A 22,596-nucleotide genomic window follows, 5' to 3' on the forward strand; every position below is an offset into this window, starting at 1 on the left:
CTCCTTCCTGTGTGCTATTGAAAGCTGCCAGTTATTTATCGTCTGTAATAAATCCCACAGCACGATTTAAGCATCATCTGTAATTAATCCCACAGGCAGTGAGGGACACTTATTTTTTAATAACTTGCAACAGTTTTCTTGATGTGGGATAGTTAGTGATACCTGAAGCTTCTCAGTCTGTCCTTCAGTTTAGTAGCTTTTGGCCCTAAAATTGCCTCAGGTTTTTCCTTCCAGCAGACTTCAGTGTTATCCACGTGATGTATGTCCAGGGCTAGCTGTCCCACTTTGTGACCTGGCTACCACCTGTGGCTGGTCAGCAAGTCACAGAGGCAGGCAACCACCTACACCGAGCCTGGTGGGCTGCGAGCTCTCATGGAGAACCTCTTGGGGAAGCTTCACCTGGACTTGGTCTGCTGTTTTCGGCATGTCCTGCAGTCTGGGCTTGCGTCCAGATGTCCTGTGGTTGGAGTTCTCCCCCATGTCCACAGCTGGGCACTTGTCTCAGCTCTGCCAGTGCCCGATGGGGTGCTGGAGCCATGTGAGCACGTCGCTGGTGCTGGAGGATGGATGCTGACACAGGCAAGTGGGTTTTATTCATAAAAGGGACCTGAAAGGTGCCCAGTTCTGGCCCGGGAAAAAAAAAAAAAAAAAGCCACATTTAGACAGGGGAAGGAAGCTGAGTCCTTGGACTTGTTCAGGCCCTTTTTATTGCTGGAGACGCTGCTGGTAGCCTCCTTTGCAGGCAGATCTGTCTGCAGTGCTTGAGCTCAAAGTGTACCTTGGCAGGAGCCCAAGCACACAGGGTTCACGTCCAGACCTGGCACCTCAGCGCGCCTGCAGACAGCCCAGGGGCCTCCTCAGTCCTTCTGCCTCCGCAGTGGGCCACGGGCTTTCTCCTGGTGGCTTTTGTATGCTTGAAGGCATCCTAAAAGAGCAACCCCTCAGAAAACTTTGTCTGCAGGGTTTGAGCATGAAGGAAGCGAAGAGAGCCTGGGCTATGGCTGCAGTGGTGATCTCAAAGCTGCAGCGGACTTACCTGGGTGACAGGGACTGTTTCAGGGGCACTTCTGGAGCTGGGGAGCATGCTGGGCTGGCTGGGGTGAGCACCAGGGTGGGAGTATTGGGTGCCCAAGGATGGACCTGTTTAGGACAACAGACACTTCCAAGAAGAGCCAGCTCCAACAACCACTAAAACCAGTCCCAAAGATACAGAAAAATCTTCCCTCGTTATCAAACCCAGGCTGGTTTCCCACTCACATGGACGCTGCTCCCAGTGGAGGCAGCCATGTGGGGAACAATTTTCCAGTATCACAAACCAAGCTACAGCCCCAGTGTTATTTCCTTCCAGTGACAAGTCAGCATGTGAGCCGATAAAAATCCCTGGGCTCACATCCTTCCCAGAAACAGCAGTGAAAACCCAAGCAGCTATTCACCCAAAGTACCAATTTTATAGTGCCGTGTGTGTCTATAATCTATTTACCAGCATTCCTCCTTCAGTATGTGCCTGTTAATAAGATTAGTAATTAAAAAGCTTGATAGGAATTGGCAAGCGTGCCTCCACCTTTCCCTCCCCTCGCAGCCGGGTTGGCGTGGAGGCCGTGGGGCTGGCAGAGCACCTGCAGGAGGACAGCAGGACGGCGCTGCTGCAGTCACTGCCCGCCAGCAGGAAATGGAGAAGTCCCGGCCGCTATGGGACAACCCCGTGCAGTTTGTTTTCGCCTGCATTTCTTACGCCGTGGGGCTGGGAAATGTGTGGAGGTTTCCCTATTTATGCCAGATGTACGGAGGAGGTAAGGGTGGTTTATGGTTCTTGCTTGTGTGTTTCATGAGGAAAGTTCTTTGTACCATGCAGGCAGGAGACATAAAATACCTGGCTCTGCCTATAAATCTGTGTTTTATTTTGCATAAGACATTTACCTGCCAGCTGCTCCTAGACAGTGGCACTTGTTTCCTAGAAGCACAGTGAAGCAATGTGAAGGCCGTGTCTTGTAAAGGGGATGGAGGTAGAGTGGGAGATGTAGGTCCGTGTGATATTAGTTTATTACTTTCTTGCCCTGTTGAGCCATGTGAAGGCATCAGAAGCTAGTTCAGTTCTTCGCAAGTTCACAGGTGGGTACTTGAATGTAGTGGAAAGGGGGAGCTGCTTTCCCTGATCTGATTTATGGATCCGCTGTAGCATTTCAAGGTGCTGTCATTAATGTGTTGTCTTTTATACCAAGCCTTGCTTTAGGAGGTGATAACTTGGCTGCAAGTCTATCTTGAAATTGACTAAAACTCCTTAATCAGCAGGAGTTCCTCTGCTAAAACCTCACAGGAAATTTTGAAAGCAGGAAATAAACTGGTTTGGGCTAAGTAACAATAATAAAACACCTTTCAAAACTGGAGAAAGACAATGTCTATGTCATATGGCAGCTACAGATGTTCTTCCTTAGAAACCAAGAGGCAGTTAATTAGGTTAATTGAAAAACAACACTCTTCTAGTGTATAACTACCACTGGTTAACTACCATTTTCTGAAGAATCCTCTCTGTATGAACTTTTTAGTCTTTTGCTGTCTTTGTAAGACATCCCAGTTTTATACAACTTTTCTCATGCGGCATCCATTGTCATAGCATTGGACCCATCTCACTTGTGCATTAAGTGACTGCCTAATTTACTGCTGGTCTGTTTCTGATTTTTTTTCCTTTCAGGAAAGAAATATACCAATATGTTCGAGTGTTTTTTGCTTGTTTGGTGCAGTGAACATTGGCTTGTAGCTTGCTTTTAAATGCGAAGGTGGTAGGATTTTGTTCATGCTGGTCGTTGAAAAGCCAGCTCGGTGCTGGGACCACAGAGCTGCCCCGCAGGATTGGGTCAGGAAAAAAAAAAAAAAAGATAATGCCCTGGGCAAAATTACAGTAGAAGCTACATGCTGCTGTGTCTGAAGCTTTCTTGGAAGTTTCAGAGAGCAGAAGTGATGGAAGGGCTGCAATTCTGGGTATTCTTTTCTAAACAGAGAGTAATTAAACTGCATGTGATGAGTGCACCAACAGCCTCTCTCGGCAGACATCCTGAAGGATGGCAAAACTCAGAACTCTCTTCAGAATCAATAGCATAGTGGATGGTGAAAACTCCCTGAAATGTAACCAAAACTGGAACAATTGATTAACCAAAGAGAAAGAAGAACTAAAACCAAATATTTTCTGAAAAACATGTTTTTGTAAGTGTAGTTTCTCCTGTAGTTTTGTCCCCCAGCTACATTTCCCAGTGGAGTGGTAGCTCTCCTTATTGTGAGTCTAAAACTCCTGACAGCAGGCTTTGCTTTTCCTAATTATTTGTCACTGCCCTCTTGGAAATTACTGAGAGGCTTTCCAGGGGTCTGCAAAACCCATGCAGACAAAACATTGTTCCAAGAACTTGAGAGCTGGCTATGCCAGGCACTGGGGAGATGCCAGCAACTGCTTGTTTGGCATCTTCCTTGTGGGGAAGCAGGAGCCAGCCCCTGTATTGCCCAGCAGAGCAATAGAGCCCTTATCACCCATGATACTAAGACAAGATATCCGCAGGCTTTACAACCTCCAAAGGCTGATGCCGATCCCACACCAGGATGTCGCAAAACTCCCTCGGTCACCTCCCTTGCAGTTTGGGAAATTATCTAACAGGCTAACAAAGGGCTTGTTAATAAAGACAGAGCTGGGAGGTAGGAAATTAATTCCCAGAATAAACCGGATTATTGCGCCGTGTTTATTTCCAGTTCTTTGCCTCGGCCGCCGCCAGAGCCCATTCCTCTGTGCCACTGCGCCGAGCCCATTGCGAAGAATGTTAATGCCACAGATTAAATCCTAAATAAGAGATATTTACGTAAATATTTTTGGCTTGTTGTAAAAAGGGAACCAGGAAAGGCTTCATGAAAAAAAATCTGGGCTTTGACTCAGTCAGCAGCTCTTTTTTGAAGTCGAAGGGAAGGATTTTTTTTTACTTTTTTACAGCAGAAATTCAAGCTGAGGTGCATCCTGCCTCTTCATCCTCTCTCCCTCACCTCCTGCCAGGCTTCAATAAGTTACTTAAAACTCTCCATTCCGCATGGATGTTCCTGTTGCTTGTCTGTCCACTGCAGAGCACAGCACATGAAGTCCATCTCTCCCTTGCCCTCTTTCTCTCATTACCTTTCAAAAGGCCGGGCTGGCGCTTCGTTACCCGTTAACAGCTCCAACCTGTACATTGCTCCAGCTGCTGGTGATATGCAATTTAACAACAGAAGTCCCAGCCATGCCAAATGCCCATGGAAAATTCCCAGTCCCAGACAGGACACTGCTTGAAGACCCCTGAAATACCCCTCAGGGCTGTGCCGGTATGGGAGCCCTCCAGCCAGCCACCACCACCAAGGGCAATTTGGCCATTCAGTGGGCAATATGGTGTTTGCAGGCTGCTGGTTTGCTGGACACTGTCTGTTTTCCCTTGCAGGTGGCTTTTTGATCCCATATTTCATCATGCTGATTGTGGAGGGGATGCCGCTGCTCTACCTGGAGCTGGCAGTGGGGCAGCGCATGCGCCAGGGGAGCATTGGGGCCTGGAAAATAATAAGCCCCTACCTCTGTGGTGTTGGTACGTTCTCTGTTTCTATCTCGTTTATTTTTATGTCAGTATGTGGGGAGCATGGGTGACTTTGTGTGGAGAGCTTTCTCCTTCAGAGAAGGAAGCAGGCAGGAGGTGGGGCTCCACCATGCTGTGCAAAGCGGCCGCCCAGGCACACGGTGCCAGAGAGGCGTTTTCCCTCTCCCTTGCCAGGCACTGGGGCCAGACTCTGCTTGTGCATGGACGCCTGAGCCCCACTGGCTTGGGGCAGGTTGCCAAAATGGTGGCCTGAAGGGCAGGGCTGAACCCAGCCCCAGGCCATCCATGCAGGGCGCTGGCCTCACTCACTGAGTAGCGGGACAGGGCCTTGGCTTCTCTGTCACGGCCTCCTCTTCACCAGCACCTGGTCCTCATGGCTTTAATAGGTCCTTAAAACACCCTGATGGCCCAAATTATCTTGCTTACACGCACCTTTTGTTGTACCAATAAATTGAATGTTCACCCGCCAGGGTGCCTAGACGGTAAAGCTCAGTCCAGGCCAGCCCTGTCAGGAGGAGGATTTGCCATCATGCCAGGGCTGGTTTCAGGGCTTTGCTGCTGACCCTGTGCTCCCTCCCACCCGCAGGCGTTGCCAGCGTGGTCGTCTCCTTCTTCCTCTCCATGTACTACAACGTGATCAATGCCTGGGCCTTCTGGTACCTCTTCCACTCCTTCCAGGTGTGTGGGCGCCCAGCAGAGTGCCTCGGCCCCATGGAGGGACCTGGGGGGGTTGTGTCGGTGCTAGACATTTTACAGAGCCATCATCAACCTGGGGGGGGGCACAAGCTCCAGAAACCCTCCTGGGTCTTTTCTGGGGGAAAAAACATGAGGCAGCTGTGTGCCCAGGGGCTTTGCAGCATCTTCTCCTCACCACAAAATGTGGGTCGAGGCCAGTCCCGCCATGCATTGCTTGCATGTGGCTCAGCAGCCGCAGTGGGCTGCTGCCTGGGGTGGGCTGGGTCTGTCCAAAGGCAGGGGAGAGGATCGGGCCTGGGTGAGAGGGTCATCTCCTGGGGGAGAGGGTTGAGGATAAACTCTAAGGGAGATGATTGTCCTGAAGGGATAGGGTTGGCTCCAGGACAGAGTGTCAGTCCTTGGAGAAAGGGTTGAACCTAGGAGATATGGTTGGCTCTAGTGGAGGTGGACAGAGAGGGTTGTTCACAGGGAGAGGGTCATCCCCAGAGGAAAGGGGCAGTCCTTGGAGAGTGATTTGTCCCCCGGAGGCACTACCAAGGGAGACAGTCAGCACAGGGTGACGTGGTGCAACACGGGGACAAGCCAGCCCCGGGGGAGAGCCTCCCTCGCCTCCATTTCCCCCACCATCCTCCCTTCCTCACAGAATCCACTGCCATGGGCCACCTGCCCCCTGAACAGCAACCGCACGGGGTACGAGGAGGAGTGTGAGAAGACGTCGTCCACCCAGTACTTCTGGTACCGGCAGACCCTGAACATCTCCCCCTCGCTGGAGACCAGCGGGGCCGTGCAGTGGGAGCAGGCACTGTGCCTGATGCTGGCCTGGCTGGTGGTCTACCTCTGCATCCTCCGCGGCACTGAGTCCACCGGCAAGGTGAGAAACAGGTGCAGATCCTGGTGATGCTGATCTTGAGACCAATTCCTCAGGTTTTGCAAGAGAAAAAAAGGACTACTGGGTAGTTTTGATTTCTTTTTATCCGCAACAGAAGTTATGAGGAGGGGGGGAAAGAAATGTCCCGGCTGAGCCTTCACTAAGAACAGAGCTGAGGGCTGTAATCCACAAATCGCATTAGGCAAACACAGAAACCCAAGAGACTGCAAACTAAGTCACCTTTTAAACCTGCTGCAGCTGGGTTTGTGGGCAAAGAAAAAATAAAATAGCCAAAGTGCACTGAAAGTGCATAGCAATAACAATTGTTATTCCACTTTGATTTGAAATTTTATGAAATCTGCTGTCCTTCTTAGAGCAGATGTTGACATTTGACTTGTCAAAGAGCTGCAAACCAATGTTATTTCACTAAATGCAGCAGAACTGAGTTTGTAAAAGCTGCAAATTTTATTTTATTTTTTTCCAGTCAATGAGAAGACCCTCAGGACAGTAGCATGGGTCTTCATTAATAATAAATACCTATTTCCCTAAGACCTAATTCTTAAGTTAGATTTATCTGAAAATATCTGTTTAAAGGTTAGTACAAGATAACAAATGCAATAATGATAATGCTCTATGTACATTAAGTGAGAAAGAGCTAATCTGATACGGGCAGTCTTGTGTGCTCTTTAGACCAATGTGTGTCCCCTCCTTCCTGCAGGTCGTCTATGTCACGGCCTCCTTGCCGTACTGCGTTCTCATCATATACCTCATCAGGGGATTAACGCTTCACGGTGCCGTCAACGGGCTTATTTACATGTTTACACCAAAGGTATGGAAAAACTGCACTGAGTTTTCAACAAAATGTTATTAGTGACTGAATGTGTAGGTTTTCTGGAGGTGGCAATGCTACTTCTCTTCCTGTTAAATTTTTGTGGCAGTAGCTTGGCTCAGACGGCTGAAAACCCCCAGCTGTGAGCTGCTGAAGTTCTGCCACATTCCCATGGGCTTCTTGCTTTCACCTGCAGTGCAGGACGTGCCCTCTAGCATATCTTGCAGTATGTTACTTCAAACTGTGCGCTGACCCTGCCAAAAAAATGCCCCTGAGCTAAAATGGGTGTGCAAAGGGACCCAACCCGTCTCCCTTCACCCCTGGGTGTGGGGGAACCTCATTGCCATCACTTTCCCTGTCCTTTTTCCTGCAGGCTAGGAGAGGCAGTACTGGGCACTGTGTGTACAGCTTCACAGCCCTGTGTTCCCTCTCTGGTTTTGCAGCTGGAGCAGCTATCGAACCCCAAAACTTGGATCAGCGCCGCCACGCAGATCTTCTTCTCGCTGGGCCTGGGCTTCGGCAGCCTCATTGCCTTTGCCAGCTACAACGAGCCGAGCAACAACTGCGAGCGCCACGCCATCATCGTCTCCCTCATCAACAGCGCCACGTCCATATTTGCCAGCATCGTGACCTTCTCCATCTACGGCTTCAAGGCGACGTTTAACTACGAAAGCTGTATAAACAGGTGAGGGCCGTGTATTTGGCTTGCTTGCTACTGCAAGCAATTCTTGGGGAAGTAAAAAGGGAGGTAAATAAATAACAGCATGCAGAGCTGGCCAGAGACCAGACTTGATAGTGCTCTAATAAAGGTAATAGTGCTATTTAAAGCGATGAAGGAGGAGATGAAAGGTCAGAGCTGGATTGCCTTTTGACACCTGGGTGCTGGCTCATGGCACAGGCTGGCTGAAGAGAGCGGGTTTCCCTGGGCGGGTCACGGCAGTGCCTTCCCGTGTGCCCTGCTCCGGGGGCTGCAGGATGATGGAGGTGGTGGTTAGCAAAACGCAGCAGTGCTCTGACAGCCCCTTCAAGGCCCATCCCTGCGCCAGGGGCTCAGCGTCCTCAGTGGGGACGTTCTGGAGGCGCTCAGCACCCTGCAGGGTCATGCCCCCTGGCACAGGGCCTGCAGCAGTTACACTTTTACTCCTGTTTTTAGAGCTTTGCATCTACCTGCTGATGGGAGAGGAAGCTGCTTGTCCCTGCTCTTTGCCAAAAGGCTTGTTAAGTCAGGGGTGCGTGTGGAAGTGGGACCGGAGGGCAAAGGGGAAGGGACACCAGCCAGCACTGGCCCGTGCCCAGAATACCGGGTGCCCTGGCTGATGGCACTGGGGACAGGGAGTAAAACCAGCACAAGTGCTATGCCTCAGCCTCTGGGGTGGTCTGAACCCCTGTGTGAGGCTGGGCTTTCCCTGGGCAGCACTTGCCCACCCGCTGCTTTCAGCACTGCCATCATGCTCCCTATCACTTGGCCCTGGTGGCTCCATCCAGCCGACAGAAACTAAATCCCCATCGTCCGCCCCAGGGTGATCCTGCTGCTGCTGAATGCGTTCGACCTGGAGGAAGGCTCCTTGACAGCAGACAACCTCAACGAGATGAAAGACTACCTGATGGCCACCCACCCGCAGGAATACGCCCAGTTACTGCCGCAGCTTAAAAACTGCAGCTTGGAAGCGGAGTTAGACACGGTAAGGGGCTGCTTTGTGCTGGTGCCTGGGCTCCTGTCCCCCTTAATGTGGCACATCCTGCACCCCTGCGTCCTGAAAAGGGACTGAAATTGGCAGGAATTTTAATGCTCCCCATGTAAATGTTCCCTTCCTATAAGCCCACAGGTAAGGGAGCTGACCCCCAGCTCATTCAGTCTCGTTTTCTCACCGTCAGGCTGTCCAGGGAACAGGCTTAGCGTTTATCGTCTACTCTGAAGCCATCAAAAACATGGAGGTGTCTCAGCTGTACTCCGTGCTCTACTTCGTCATGCTCCTGATGCTGGGCATCGGCAGCATGCTGGGAAACACCGCCGCCATCCTCACGCCCCTGACTGACAGCAAGTTCATCGCCAGCCGCTTCCCCAAGGAGGTCATCTCGGGTAAGTGCCCACCCCACAGCAGGAGAGGGCGTGTGTGCAAAACCTTGGTGTCCTGCACCCCTTGAGGGTCCCGCTGTTCTTGAGGGGAGTAGGGAACAGCAAGGATACTGCCAGAAGGAAATACTTGCACACCCCCAAGTACTGCATGTTTTCCCTCGCAGTTTGATTCCCAGGTGTGCTCTGCTCTCTCCACGCAGGTGTCGTGTGTTTCGTTAACTGCATCATCGGCCTGATATTCACCATGGAGGCTGGCAACTACTGGTTCGACATCTTCAACGACTATGCAGCCACCCTCTCGCTGCTGCTCATCGTGCTGGTAGAAACCATCGCTGTGTGTTACATCTACGGGCTGAGAAGGTAAAAAAGGTGGCCACAAACAGCCACTGGCATCACTATTACCTCTGATTGCTCTCCTGGTCAAGCATGCTCTCCCCTTCCTCTACGTGCACATCTAATTCTGTAGGTGTTTCTGAAGTAACTCAGATCAAGGTGCTGATTGAACTCTCTAGATTATGCCTTTTTTCTTCTTTTTTTCTTTAAAACACAGGTTTGAGAAAGATCTTCACACGATGATTGGCCGCAAACTCAACTGGTATTGGAAGGTGATGTGGGCCTTTGCTAGTCCTTTGCTAATTATAAGCCTATTTATATTTTACCTCACCGACTACATCCTCACGGGAACGCTTCAGTACCAAGCATGGGATGCCACGCAGGTAAAATAGTTTTTGTTTTGTTTTGTTTTTCTTAATTGCTTAAAGGATACAACTTTCCTTCCTCAGGCGTCCTCTGAAATGCCATTCCTTAGTCTTGCAGCTAGGTAGAACATGGAAAACTTGACCTAGTGTCAGCAATGCCATGGTTCTATAGAAGGGACTAATTTCCCTCTAAAGCTCCCATAAATTGACCCCTTCAACCAGTAACACTGTATTTGCGTTGACTGAAAACCAAAATACCATTCTAAGAAATAGACATTAAACAGAAAAAATACCTTCAAATTGTAGTATTTTGGTCAAAATTAATGGTATTTTAACAAAACTGAGCTGCTCTTGGAATAAATGAATAGTTTTCACAAAGCAGTCCCCTGCTGGAAGTTACCACATCCATTTTTCTTCCTGGCCAAAACACATTTGTAGGAATGCTTAACTGTGTTTATCACAACGGAATTACTCCTGGGTAAGTAATTGCTGGCTCCAACTGTTTTGTGGAAGCGCTCCTAGCGTGTAGAAACAAATTAAGTACCTTGTTCTCACGTCACCACTGATCTGGGAGCCCGCGGAGGGCCAGGCCTGGTGACCAGGTGTCAGCATGAGCCCAGGGGTTCCAGGAGCGGGATGAAAAGCCCTGGCAGGGGTGAGCGCTGAGCCATCTCATTAGGAGAAGCAAATTGAGCCAAACTCTGCTCTTTACCAAAGCTTGCAGAAATTTTCCCCCTACTATTTTTCTCTTGTATAACAGCTACAGCAGCTCCGTTCTTGTGATCAATTTTAAGCTGGTAAAATTGGGCAAAGAAAAGGGCCAAGGACACGGGTGAGCTGCTGCAACCCACGCAGCATGTGGCGCAGCTTTGTTTGAGGGCAGACTGACTTTGGGACACCAAAGCACAGCCCCAAGGCTGCTTCTCTCTCTTGCAGGGGCAGCTGGTGACAAAAGACTACCCTGGGTACGCCCTGGCAGTGATAGGGCTGCTGGTGGCATCGTCCACCATGTGCATTCCCCTGGGGGCACTCGTCACTTTCATTCGGAAGAGGCTGAAGAGGGAAAGAGTCTCAACCGTCGCATGAACGCCAACGGCTGGATTTGGGAAGACCTCACCCGCGCCGGGGCGCTTCTGGAAGACAGCAGCAACCCTTATTTGTAGCAGCTACTTAGAGATTTGAGAATTTTGGGTGCTATATTTACCGAAAAGCGCTCCCGGGAGGTCCCACAACGGTTCAGAAAAGCTCTTCTCTACCAGGATGAAGCTGTAACGCGGCCTCTGAAAGAGGGGGAAAAGCAGAACAGCAGCGCACAAGATGCGAGCCAGCAGGAATTAACCAGCAGCCCGACCCATTGCGTACCTTAGGCAATTCCTTTCCTCTCTGCTCTAGCACTGCCTATCTGGAAACAGGAGCAAGCAGCCGAGCACGTTCCTGGACCAGCGTACTGGCAAATATCCTTACCAGTCCACAGAGCAGGTGAAACTTGAAGTTTTCTAATGAGAATGTAATAATCCCTTTCCTGCAAGGGAGAAGACAGGATAATGGTGTAACTGCAGCCAAGGTGGCGTCTTTTGTATCTGTGGCCAGCAAAGCAGTTTATAAATAAGCTGCAGAGGTTCTCATCTCCAGAAGTAACCTTCCAGGATGCAATTCTGCCCTGTGCTGTACTTGGAATTTGCTAGGGATGCACAATAGGTACACTAAAAATCCCTGTGATAAAGCTCCTTTACGAGCCCCACCCAAGCAGGAGTATGCCCTGCAATTAGCTCTGACAAAGTTCACATCCAACTATACTTTAATTTTAATCGTGAGAAGCAACAATGCAGCAGCTCCATAGAACTGTTCCATCTGCCTATATGAATGTTTTATAAAGGAAGTACCATGTTTAAAATTTAAGCTTCATGTTGTAGAAAACAGTAAAAAGTTTATCTGTGAACTTCTAAAGAGGTCACTGAAGAGCAACATAAGAAAAACACTCACAGGAAACAGGTTGTCAATGTAAGATCTTAATTACATATAACCATTAGGAGATGGCAAGAGCCTTATAAAAGAGGGATTCATTTCAAACATTTCCAAAGAACACCAACCCAAGCATTTCTCTATGGGGCAAAGAGCAAGAGGTAATGTTACAGCCTTCAAGGGTGGATAAAATCTTGAAAATCATAACCAACACCAACAGGACACGCTTAATGTGCAACAGCCTCTACCAGTACGCGCCTCCCTCCCCCCAGACTTAACACAGGGAAGACAACTTTTTCACTTTTCAGTTTATTAAAAACAGATACCATAAACAAGACCTGTACAAAAAAAAATCCAAAATTGCCCACAGTTTGGTAACAGTTGTGTGGTGAGAAGTTATCGTCTCGGGCCCCCTCTTCCTCTTCCACGGCCCCGGCCTCTCCCACGTCCTCGGCCACGGCCTCTTCCAGCGACTTAGCAAATAAAACAGAAAGGATAAACCAAGTGAGACCTGGCAGTGCTTTAACTTAGATTAAAACATTCTGTAGATTTCCTTCTGCCTCACCTCACATTGTGCTTTACTAAGTATGTTGCAAAAGGGAAATGCACGGTTTAACACACTGAGATCTCCAAGCTCTCCCTCTCAGGTGTCATGCAAAGTGGCAGCATTTTTTAAGGATCCCACCACCAAACATCTCCTACTGCTCTCAGTGGCGCCTGTGCCAATTTCAGATGTGATTCTCAGGCTGATTGCTTCCTTCTACTTTTAAATCCTACTATTTCATTGTACGGTAAGGGGAAGATACAATTACAGAGTAATTCAGGCTGAAGGAACTGCTGGAGGTCATATGGTCCACACGGTAACGTCACTTTACCCCCTTTCCCTGACTCCAAAATACTCTGGAGCATCAGCACACTCAAAGCCACTGCACACAGACACCCACAGATCTCTCGGCAGCATCCAGCCTTCCACCACCGATGCAGTTTGCCAAGGAGAGGCCAGGTGGTAACAAGTTCTGCAGCCCAAGGGCATTTCCAGACTAAGGCAAAGCGCACTGCAGCACAGCCGTGCTCTGAGACAGCTTCAGCACAGCGAGGGCACAGAGAGTACTGAGTGCAGGCGCACAGGCACACAGCCCCGTCACAGCTCCTTCTGTTTCTTCAGGGTTAGAAAGAAACAGCCATGTTCTGGTTCACCTCACGTTGTGGGGTTCAGAAAAGAGGTAATCCGCTGCACTGCACTTTCTCCATGCGGTCAGACTATTTTTAATGGACATGAGGAACAAAACCACTTCAGGAGCCTTTTCCTTATTCCCTAATAAAGCCGGCAGCCACAACACCGGCACTTTGTGACACGCACCTAAGGCTGCCCTATACCAGTTCAGTAAGGTAAACAGATTAATTATGACCTAGTTTTAGAACATACCATGGATCAAAGACTGCAGATCCAAATACTTAAACATGAATTAGAGGGAAAATGGTAAGACATTATCTTAGAGCACAATTAACTTTCATTTTAACTTCTTTTAAAAACATGCATTAACCATTCGGCAAATTTTTACTGCCTGAAGATGTACAAGTTTTGTGGAATTACTGGATATTAATTTTTAAGTGCAGAATGAAATTGAAGTATTCCCTCTACTGTTAGGCTTCCAAGGAACAGGGCTTTTTTTCCACAGAAAGCAGCTCATCAGAGTACAGCTTTGACTCCCTTACAGTTCAGAAGTCTCTCCAATTCAGTTCTCCAGGAGTTTATTTCTATCCACTACCAAGCAGGATTTCAGTTCTGCCCTGTTCATGAGGCTGTTCTGCACTTTCTTATTAGGCTATATTTGAAGTATACAAACTGGGGAAGCGGAAAAGACAGTCTGAAAAGAGGAATTGTAAATCACTTTGCTGTCACCTCTGAGAATGTGACAGGTTAAGACTCACTCAAGCTTAAAAACATTTGCATTTTTAAAACTGAAGCTTGAGAAGTCATAAAAATAATTTCACATGAAAGAAAACTCTACAGAGGCCAAGAAGGTAGGCAAGGCAGAGCAAGAAAGGTCAGCATCAAACCCTTGAATGAATGTGAGAGAACAAGCTGCCCAAAGCAGACTAATAGTTTTTAGATTCAGAGATCCCAAAGGCAGAACAAACAGACTGGGAAACCACAAACTAACCTGCTTCTCTCTTCTTGGACTTGACTTTTGGCTCAACATCCACTAGCAAAGTATCCAGCGGCAAACTGTCTGGCAGAATGAAGTAGCGGATGTTGTTCCCTCGAATACTCAGCGTCTCCAGCTGTACGGGTTCTCTGTTCTTCAGCGTCATTTTGACTGCTTTGAGATGAGTATTCATGCTGACATCCACTCCTGGAACAACACAAGCCCCATTTTCATGGATGGAAGCACATAAGAACACCCAAAAAGGGACCATCTGACATACACACATGCTTCAAGTTTTATCCTGTTCATTAAAACACACTTCTGGGTCTATGCCATTCATTAATTAAGCTTCTAACTGCAAGAAACTACATCTTTTTTCTCCCTTAAATCATGCTCGATAATATATCAGCTGCTGCCCACAACACCTCAATGAAAAATTGTTGTTGGAAGAACCATTTGCTCCTAGCTGAACAGTATTGCCAGAGGTCTTCATCTAGGTCCTAGACAGTCACAGCAATTCTGTGAACAATTTAAACAATTCCTTTGAGTAACAAATAAACTGCTGTTTTTACAGAAGTCTAGCATTAGTGTTTTTGCTCCTTCAAAAATGAAGCAAAACAAACCATTGAGCAGGGGGAAAAAACGATAATTTCCTCTTGCAATAAGCCTAAGAAAAAGCCCAACTATCAGGCATTTATTTTCTGATAAAATACATCTAATTCTAGTGTGATGTTTTCTATAAATAGAAAAATAAGAGCCAATCCAAGTAAGAGTCATTTCTGAGATAAAAAATAGACAAAAGATGGAAATCCCAATTTACAAACATTAATTTTTGTTAACTCGGTGACCCATCTGAGCAAGATTTTAGTGTGTTCAAACTTCTGTAAAGACAACCAACGCTTCATGTCAAAACACTGTCTTGTTTCACAAATATGGACAAGCAAACTGTAAGACATTTTACCAAGGCAAATAATGTGAGCAAGCAGCAGGCCAGAACCGGGAGAACTGCCGTCCTATTCTCATTTTCCTATCCTCTCCCCCATTTCTACATTTTGTGTGGTTCTGGCTCCTGTACTTCACCCCTCCTGTCAGTGCGAGTGTTACCCAAACCCGCTCCTTCAGCAGGGCTGCTCCGGCAGCGGAAGGAGGAAGAGGAAATGGCGCGAACCCGGGAGCTGTTACCGGGGTTTGTGCATCAACGTAAAGGGAAGCCCGTCCCTTTAGAAACAGAGATTTCATTCAGAGGTTTTTACAGATCCTTAGCAGAGCATGAGAGAGACTTTGCTCTAATCAAGCCCAGAAGCAGCGAGGTCAGAAGGAGACATGCAGGCTGTGTGCCTCCTACCTAGCTGGGTTCATGGAGCACGCTGCACTCAGATACCGGGCGGTGCATTCAGGTGCTAATCAGTGCTGATGCATCTGGCTGAAAAATAATGCCAATTTTTTAACTTTGCCAAATCTCAGCAGACTGCTACGGGCCAAAAAAGCACCTAAGTAACCCCCGGCTTATGACTTTGCCAAGTTTGAACTGCTTTTTGTTCTTCTTTTAGTTGGAGTAGAAAGAGCCTCCAAAAGCAAATTCAAGTGGGTGAAGGAAAGGAGATCAAGCACGGTCATTAGCTTAACCACAACAGTTTGCTTTAAGAAATGCAACAGCCCCACCTACATACCTGAATGTCTGTAAGTAATTCTAACGTGATATTGTTCAGAGAACACTCAGTCTCTGATGCTACTCAAGCAAACAGTCCATGCATTTTTCCACACACATGAGAATGAAATAATCACCTACACAGGCTCTCCCCGCAGCCTTCAGTTCAGTGATACAAAGGAGCACCTTCATTTTAGGGATCAGCACAGACAGTAAGCACTTCCCTAGACATTAACACTCAGAAAATTATTGTTTGACAGACCTTGGGCAACAGCAGGATGCCACATTCTTGACACCAGGATCCCTTTTTGCCCTTAATCCCTATGCTACACATCCTCCCAAGCTACATGTCTTCAGAAGAGTTTCACAAAACCAACGCAAGGATATGCAAAGATGTAGGTCCATGCAAGTTCACCACAAGCAGAGCAAAAACAGGCTTGAAGGAAGTAACTCACTTTCAGATTAATACTGCTTACACATGAAGCTTAACCAATTTAAGGCCGCATCAACATTTAACGCTTGCTGCTGATACGTACTACTATTTTAAGGAAAAAATCCCTCTGCTGGTGACTTGAGTGTAATGTTTTTATGTGACTACTGATTGGAGCAGTTGTGACAAGCAAAGTCAGAAGTACTGAAGCATCTTATAAACGTTTAGGCTGTATCCACCATCAGTTTTATGAGACAGTAAACCTACCTTACCGATATAACCATGCTGCTAAAGCTCTAAGCGAGTATTACAGCAGCTTTGCCCACAGAAGGGCTGGGAATGTGGCGATCTTCCTTCACCCCTGATCCTACTCCTAAACAAAGCTCCGTTTACAAGCTCCGCGCCCTACCCGTGATGGTTCCGTGCACCTGCGTCCCGTTCTTCAGCTCGATGGTGACGGTCTCGTGGCTCAGCTTCATTAGGAACCTGCCAATTAGGAAGGCGCCGTTAATCCCCCACCCGTTACCGCCTCACGCGGGGCCGCTCCCGCCAAGCGCCACACGGGCGCCATGGCGGTTGGCGGCCGTTATGGCGGCCGTTGGTGATGGCGGGCGGGCGGGCGGCCATCCGCCCCCATCCGCTCACCTGACGAGCTTCATGGCGGCCGGAGCCCGGCGCCGCGGCCGGGGGGCTTCGTGCGGGCGGCGGGGAGCGGCGGGGCGGCTGCGGGGGGCTCCTGCCACAGGGCAGCAAGCGGCCGCCGCCCACAGCGCCAAGCGGCGGAAGCGGCGCGGCGGAAAGGGCCGGGCCCGGCCCCGCGACTGCGCCCTCGGCTGGGTGCTGGGCTGGAGTTTAAGTCCTCAAGCAGCGAAATTCGCCTCAAAAAGACTCAAAATAGAGCCCCAGCTGCCGGCCTTCCACCGAGAAATACTCCCCCAGGAACAAGGCGGAGGCGCGGCTGCCCCAAAGCACACACGACACCAGGCAGCAGCTAGAAAAGTTGGGCATTTATTGTCCTTCACGAGCACACCGTTTGTGACTCTAGAAATACAGACTGTGCAAAGCACTGAAATACAGATGCCTTCCGGCTTCAAAAACCTACATTAGGCTGTCTTACGATCCATTTTTAGTCTGTCTTACCATCCATTTAATCACATTTGGTCTTTGCCACAAGTTTTTCCACCACGAATGCCAAGGTTCAGTTCTAGCCTGCACGACAACCAAGTTCCACATGGCACCTGCCCGCGAGCCATAAAAACCATTAAATAGTGAGATTATGATGTTTTGTACCTTGTGTCTGTTACAGAGTTCATGTTCAGAAACGTTAAGTTAGAGGATTTTCCAGTTAACCGCCAACTGGTACTTCCATTACAGCATCTAGAAGCTAACAGATACTTCGCAAGTACTAGTGTTTATGAGCAGGTTATGTTTACACAAAACCCAGAGAGGCCTCCAGAAACATTCAAGATTAAAATGAACAGTTAACAATTGCAAAAATCTGTACATATTTTCAGTCATAACACAGTGAAACACTGGATTATCAGTGTCTTATGTTCTAGCTTCAATGACAACTGTGCTAGTTCTAGTATTCTACATATTTCTCCCTTCCCCCCATTTAAATTTTATAGTTGCAATCTGAATATACAGCTGTACTTACAGGAAATATTAAACAATGCACAGCGCCTTAAGCAAGTTTCATCTCTGGTTTCAAACAAACCATATAAAATAAGTGACAAAATAGTTTAAAATTGGTCCTTGATTAAGATTACTTTTTTTTTTTTTTTTACAGCTTGGAAGCACTAAATTTAAAGACACACATTTATTATTAACCAACACAAATTACAGTGTAGCTTTTTTTAACTTTTTTTTTTTTTTAAAGTGTTATATCATCATGCACAAAAAGCAAGTAGCTGCTCCCAAGTGCAACCATAGTGTTAGGCCGACACTTTCTCCTCAGATTCTTACTCCTTTTTTTTTTTTTGTAAATTATTTCAACAAACAGAAAGTATAGAAGCAGCTGACTAGCAAAACAATATGAAGTTCACCTTTTACATTGTGACTGCTCTTAAAGTAACGGAATACTTTGGACCTTTAGCATAAGGAGGGTTCAATAAACACCGCAAAGGATTTTTACATTCTTTGATTTCATTTACATATTTAGAAAAAAATCTTGACTTCAATGTGCTAACTAATGAATCATCATCTGGAGGCTGTAGTACTGAAACAGTGCAAGACATTTGTAACTTCAGGAGCATCCAATTACACCGTCCTTTCACCCAAACAATGATTAGTAGAATATTGCATCAGTCCCAGATAAAACACAGGACAAAAAGCTCATTTTGGAAGAGCATTAGGATTCAATAGATCCTTTAAATTGGTGGGGAAAAGAAACACACACAAATGCACAAAGGACTTGTTAACATGGACTTTATCACAGCAAATATAATCCAGCTATGAGTCTTGGAACGAGACTTTCTGTTCTTATGAAGACTTATTTGTTCAAAGAAGCTCTGTTATTAGTGCTTCAACTCCTAGGTATTTTGAGATATGAACAGCATCAGAGCTCCCTCCTGTCAAGCCAGAACAGAGAACAAAATTCAGCTGAAATTGCACATTTGGACTGTGAGCTAAAGCAGTCCACTTACACCCCACAACATTAAAGCCAGCTTTTTGGTGTCTGGAATCTTTGAATCATCTCAGTAAACTGAGTGGAGCCCCCTCCACAAATGCAATATTCCAAAAACCATTGCAACTAAGATTGCCGAGTCAGATCTCAGTTGAAAGCTACCACCAAAGGACACTATTTTCTCTCCCCACAAGGCTGCCAAGGAAGAATGTTCATTAGACCACAGTTTGGTGTGGAAAGCAGGTCAGTAGAGACTCCAGGTGTGGCTTGAGGAATCCTCAGTACCAAGCCGCTTTCCACACACACAAATTCAGTCCATCTTCTCTTTCTGGACCAACTTGGGTGCATCTACAAAATCCTTGCCGTTGTAAAGGATGATGGCAAAAGTTCCAAAGCTTGCACTTCCCCAGAAAAGCACATAGGCCAGTGTCTCAGTCCATGTATCACCTGTTAAGAGTCAGACACCGTAGTTTATTATTTCCAGCTATCAGAAAGATTATCTAAATACAACACCAAGATATTGTAAGCTCTCCCACAGATATCAAATGAAGTTAAAGTGCTTCAAAGGAACTAGGGTCTTCTCTTACACCATTCTGTATTTCCTTACCTAGCAGTTGACTTGACAAAGTTGCTTGTTCATAAACTACTGTTCTGTTTGCCACACAGTTATTAGAATGCTTTGACACTACTACAGAGGTCACAGAGTCAAGAACCCCCCTGGCACTAACATTAGAAAATCCAAGACAAAAGCAGAAAGCAAAGACTTCAGTTCCCAGCACAAATGTAGGCTAGGGGAACATTTGTCAGGCTGAGCTTATGACTACATCTGGCTTGTCTGAATTGCCTTTGTGCCAATAGTTGAGAGATTCTTCAGGAGATTCATCCAGGCTAAAACAGAGCTACACATCTACACAGGTAGAACTAAATTCAGGGATTCAGGGCTAAGTAATTGCCCCCAAGTGACTTCTACAAAAAAGTTTTAGTTTTGTTTTCTATAGTACCACAGGTTTTTCTACATTAATGGTATTGTGCTGACCCTCAGTCTCCAGAGCCTTGCTCAAACACCTTTCAGTATGACTGAGGAGCACATTTATACTGAATATTTTCTAAATAACATTTTGAATGGAAAACACACACATACAGTCCCCACACAAGCAAGCAAATTTCGGGAAATTTAACACAGCAGCAACTTACCAGCCATTAGCAAACAAATAATGCACATGGAGAAAGCAACCACCATAATAATAGGCAACTAGGGAAAGAAAAAAAGAATAATTACATGATATAATAGCACATATATTTCTTAATTTCCTTTAAGCTAGAACGTATTGCAAAGCTATTTACTACCTTTACCATAAAATTGCTTCAACTGCTGATGTCAGGTACTACTGTAAAATTTCGGAGAGTTCCAAAATGTGGTGAAGTGTGCTCACTACTGAGGTTCAGAATTAAAACATATCTATTGGATAAGATTTAAAGTATTCAAAAAAAAAAAAAAAAAACACTAGCTACCAATTAAATCCCTAATTTTCCCAAACACCATTTTGGTGCATAAAAGGTGAGGAGAAAAAAAAGCTTTCTTCATGTTACAGTCTATGCTTCTGCATGAAATATGGGAAGAGATCCTCACAAGCTTCTTCTGCAGAAGGAAACAGTCATTGATGGTGATTAGTAGAATTTCTCCCTTTCCAGGGGCTGAAGCACATCTAAAAAAAGCAAGCAGCATTTTTTTCAATACCTCAAGGACACTCCATTTTCTGTCAAGGAAACAGTCTGGGTTTAGTCCTATAAGCAGGTACCATAGGAACAGAACCATATTATAGGGACACTCCATTACTAAATAGACAATTGCCACTTTGTCTTACTGATGCAAGTGACTAAACAGGTTTCATGTGTTTCTCCGAACATGAGCAAAGTCCCCATACTCACAGCTAAGAACTTCCAATCTTTCTTGACGTGCAGAGGACTAGCAGGTTCTACTTCATCCACTGAGTAATTTCCAAGAAAGAGATCAATAGCATCCTGGAAGAGAAACAGAGCAAGAGTTAAAACCCACAGCAAGTTTAATATTGATCAGCTACATTTTCCCACAGTTAAAAGCCTAACTTACTTGTCTAAATCCATCAGAAAAGTTATTTTTGTAGTAACGTACTAAGGAGTTCCAGCCATCCATTATTAAGCCCCACTGAGTCCTCTTTCCAGTTCTGCAAGAAGTTTTGAAAAATATTTGTAATAAATGTATACATTCAGGAACAGAATTGCAAATTTACAGTCCTTTCATTGTTCAAGTGTGTACTATGTTTAACAAATACCTACACATACATAGAATAATCTAGTGCTACCTCTGCATTAACACCACACACACATTTGTAACAAAAATTTGAAAAATAGAATTTCCCTTCCACCCTTCTCTCCATCCCACGACACAAATGTACCTTGAAGATGCTCATTTTCTTGTTTTTATTTCCAGCATTTCTTTATCTCCTTTCATACTAACACAGCAAAGAATAGTGTTCTTCTATAGATTGTAGTCTCACATTTTACCAACTGAACTAAACGATTGAAAAATTCATTAATTTCCAAGCTCCAAATTAGTGATCTTTTCAGATATGAAAACCTAAAGAAAGCCCCAAAAGTGCAAAAAAAACACCTTTACAAGAAAGGGTGACTTGCCTTGTGTAATCTGTCTTTAAGGCACCAGTTCCAGCATATTGTTTGGCACAAGCATTAGCATTATCAGCCCATGCTGTGAACAGGAAAACATTGAGAAAGATTAAGGAAGTTATTTACTTTGTTTGGAAAAGGGATTATTTTTTCTTTTTGGAACTCTATGAGCTGCATACCATTTTTGTAGATTTTCTCAAAGTCAGCCTGCTCCTCAATTCTCTGTCCAACATGCAAAACACCTAGCCTCTGAAACAAAAAGCATATTGAAGCTCACTAGCAGGTCATTAGAAACATTAGGATTTGCTTTTAGAAAAAACATAATTCATTAAACTAGAATCTGGCCAGAGCATTTCAAACAAGTGCTACAGTAACTGAAGTATACAAGCTTTTATTGAAGTGTTAAATTACGTTACAGTTCCAAACAAAGCCTTCCTGCTCTTAAGAGCTTGTTAAACAAAAATAAGACATTTACCTGAAGCTGGGCTTGAAGAGATCGGCGCGCTAACAAGCTCTGAATCACATTTGTCCGATCAAGGCAGTCCATACAGTTACTGCGGAATATTCCTTCCTGCTGAGTCACGATTTTACCATCGGAATCAACTAGAAAATAACTAACACACACAATCCACCTAAGTATTTACAGATAAGTCTAGATAAAGTGCACATTTCCACAATATTCTAGCAGCCAAAACAGTTGTCTAGAGCATATGGAGAGTTGTTGGCCGTGTCTTTGAACTGCGATACCTTCCTGAATGTTTCCCCTCCCATGATGAAAAGCAGCAATCAATACACGAGCATTTGGTAATCTCTGAACAGTACTCACTAGTATCTGCCACTGTGACGAGCAATTTCTAGCACAACAGTGACTTCAGTTTTATGTTTGTGTGTTATTATAGTCCTAGTTCCACAGTTAACAAAATCACTAGCAGAGCGTAAACAGCAAAGTAACCAGATTTGGACCTGGAGTTACCAGCTTCAGTCCAGTCACCACCACCATGGAGTAATATAAACTGTCAGGAACACTTCTTCCACAAAGGTATTCAAGTCTTTAAGGCCACTGCTGAAAGTCTCCTACCATCAGTTCTTATCATCTTCTTCTCCATTATATGAAGATCTAAGGGATCCAGGTGTTCCCTCTTGTAACTACATATGCTAATCATTACCTCATTTATTTTTTTTAAACCAACTAAACCGGTCACTTCTCCCTCAATTTCTCAGTAACTGGTATTAAATGGCTCATTTTAAATATTGAATTGCATGCAAATATTTTGATAACTGAACTAGTGAAACAAATATGCAAATCAAATCATCCATTGGATACATGAATGGGACTTATCCTTCTGCTGCAGCATT

At 45.9% G+C, this 22,596-nt stretch overlaps 3 protein-coding genes across 5 annotated transcripts in view; 1 reads left to right on the top strand and 2 right to left on the bottom strand.

Moving 5' to 3' along the window:
• The first annotated feature begins 1,563 nt into the window (after window positions 1-1,563).
• Window positions 1,564-12,303, top strand: SLC6A20 (solute carrier family 6 member 20). Of its 2 annotated transcripts, none has more exons than XM_068674617.1 (11): window positions 1,564-1,790; window positions 4,443-4,583; window positions 5,179-5,270; window positions 5,932-6,159; window positions 6,875-6,985; window positions 7,429-7,670; window positions 8,505-8,667; window positions 8,861-9,065; window positions 9,263-9,422; window positions 9,613-9,778; window positions 10,697-12,303. In XM_068674617.1, exons 1-11 carry the CDS (start codon window positions 1,670-1,672, stop codon window positions 10,844-10,846), a joined length of 1,779 nt encoding a protein of 592 aa, XP_068530718.1. In that variant the 5' UTR covers window positions 1,564-1,669; the 3' UTR covers window positions 10,847-12,303. The 2 variants fall into 2 exon arrangements, with proteins under 2 accessions (XP_068530718.1, XP_068530719.1); XM_068674618.1 differs by lacking the exon at window positions 1,564-1,790 and adding an exon at window positions 4,209-4,329.
• SNRPD1 (small nuclear ribonucleoprotein D1 polypeptide) lies at window positions 12,016-16,764 on the bottom strand. Its single transcript, XM_068674626.1, has 4 exons — window positions 16,596-16,764; window positions 16,360-16,436; window positions 13,888-14,079; window positions 12,016-12,195 (listed from the first exon to the last, which is right to left on the bottom strand). Exons 1-4 carry the CDS (start codon window positions 16,607-16,609, stop codon window positions 12,119-12,121), a joined length of 360 nt encoding a protein of 119 aa, XP_068530727.1. The 5' UTR covers window positions 16,610-16,764; the 3' UTR covers window positions 12,016-12,118.
• Window positions 16,765-16,942: 178 nt separating this feature from the next.
• Window positions 16,943-22,596, bottom strand: part of SACM1L (SAC1 like phosphatidylinositide phosphatase) — a 28,794-nt gene continuing 23,140 nt past the window's right edge. The window contains exons 14-21 of one of the 2 annotated variants that reach the window (XR_011093973.1): window positions 21,716-21,854; window positions 21,420-21,489; window positions 21,250-21,322; window positions 20,687-20,780; window positions 20,506-20,598; window positions 20,207-20,282; window positions 19,771-19,828; window positions 18,941-19,023 (exon numbers count right to left, since the gene is read on the bottom strand). Coding sequence is in view for 1 of the 2 variants with exons in the window: in XM_068674619.1 (XP_068530720.1) it covers window positions 18,887-19,023; window positions 19,771-19,828; window positions 20,506-20,598; window positions 20,687-20,780; window positions 21,250-21,322; window positions 21,420-21,489; window positions 21,716-21,854 (664 nt within the window). In the remaining variant the exon portion in view is untranslated. Of the gene's footprint in view, window positions 19,024-19,770; window positions 19,829-20,206; window positions 20,283-20,505; window positions 20,599-20,686; window positions 20,781-21,249; window positions 21,323-21,419; window positions 21,490-21,715; window positions 21,855-22,596 lie in introns of both variants that reach the window. The other variant, XM_068674619.1, reaches the window with a different exon arrangement.

Source organism: Anas acuta, chromosome 2 (genome assembly GCF_963932015.1).
Source record: "Anas acuta chromosome 2, bAnaAcu1.1, whole genome shotgun sequence".
NCBI classification, from domain to species: domain Eukaryota; kingdom Metazoa; phylum Chordata; class Aves; order Anseriformes; family Anatidae; genus Anas; species Anas acuta.

Bases quoted from the DNA above. Each gene is read 5' to 3' on its own strand.
- SLC6A20 (XM_068674617.1), top strand. From the start codon at position 1,670: ATGGAGAAGTCCCGGCCGCTATGGGACAACCCCGTGCAGTTTGTTTTC. The intron at 7,671-8,504 runs GTGAGGGCCGTG...CGTCCGCCCCAG, and splicing joins TACGAAAGCTGTATAAACAG to GGTGATCCTGCTGCTGCTGA. The intron at 9,779-10,696 runs GTAAAATAGTTT...TCTCTCTTGCAG, and splicing joins AAGCATGGGATGCCACGCAG to GGGCAGCTGGTGACAAAAGA.
- SNRPD1 (XM_068674626.1), bottom strand. The intron at 14,080-16,359 runs GTAGGGCGCGGA...GTGTTGTTCCAG, and splicing joins GGTGCACGGAACCATCACGG to GAGTGGATGTCAGCATGAAT. The intron at 12,196-13,887 runs GTTAGTTTGTGG...TTATTTGCTAAG, and splicing joins GTCCAAGAAGAGAGAAGCAG to TCGCTGGAAGAGGCCGTGGC.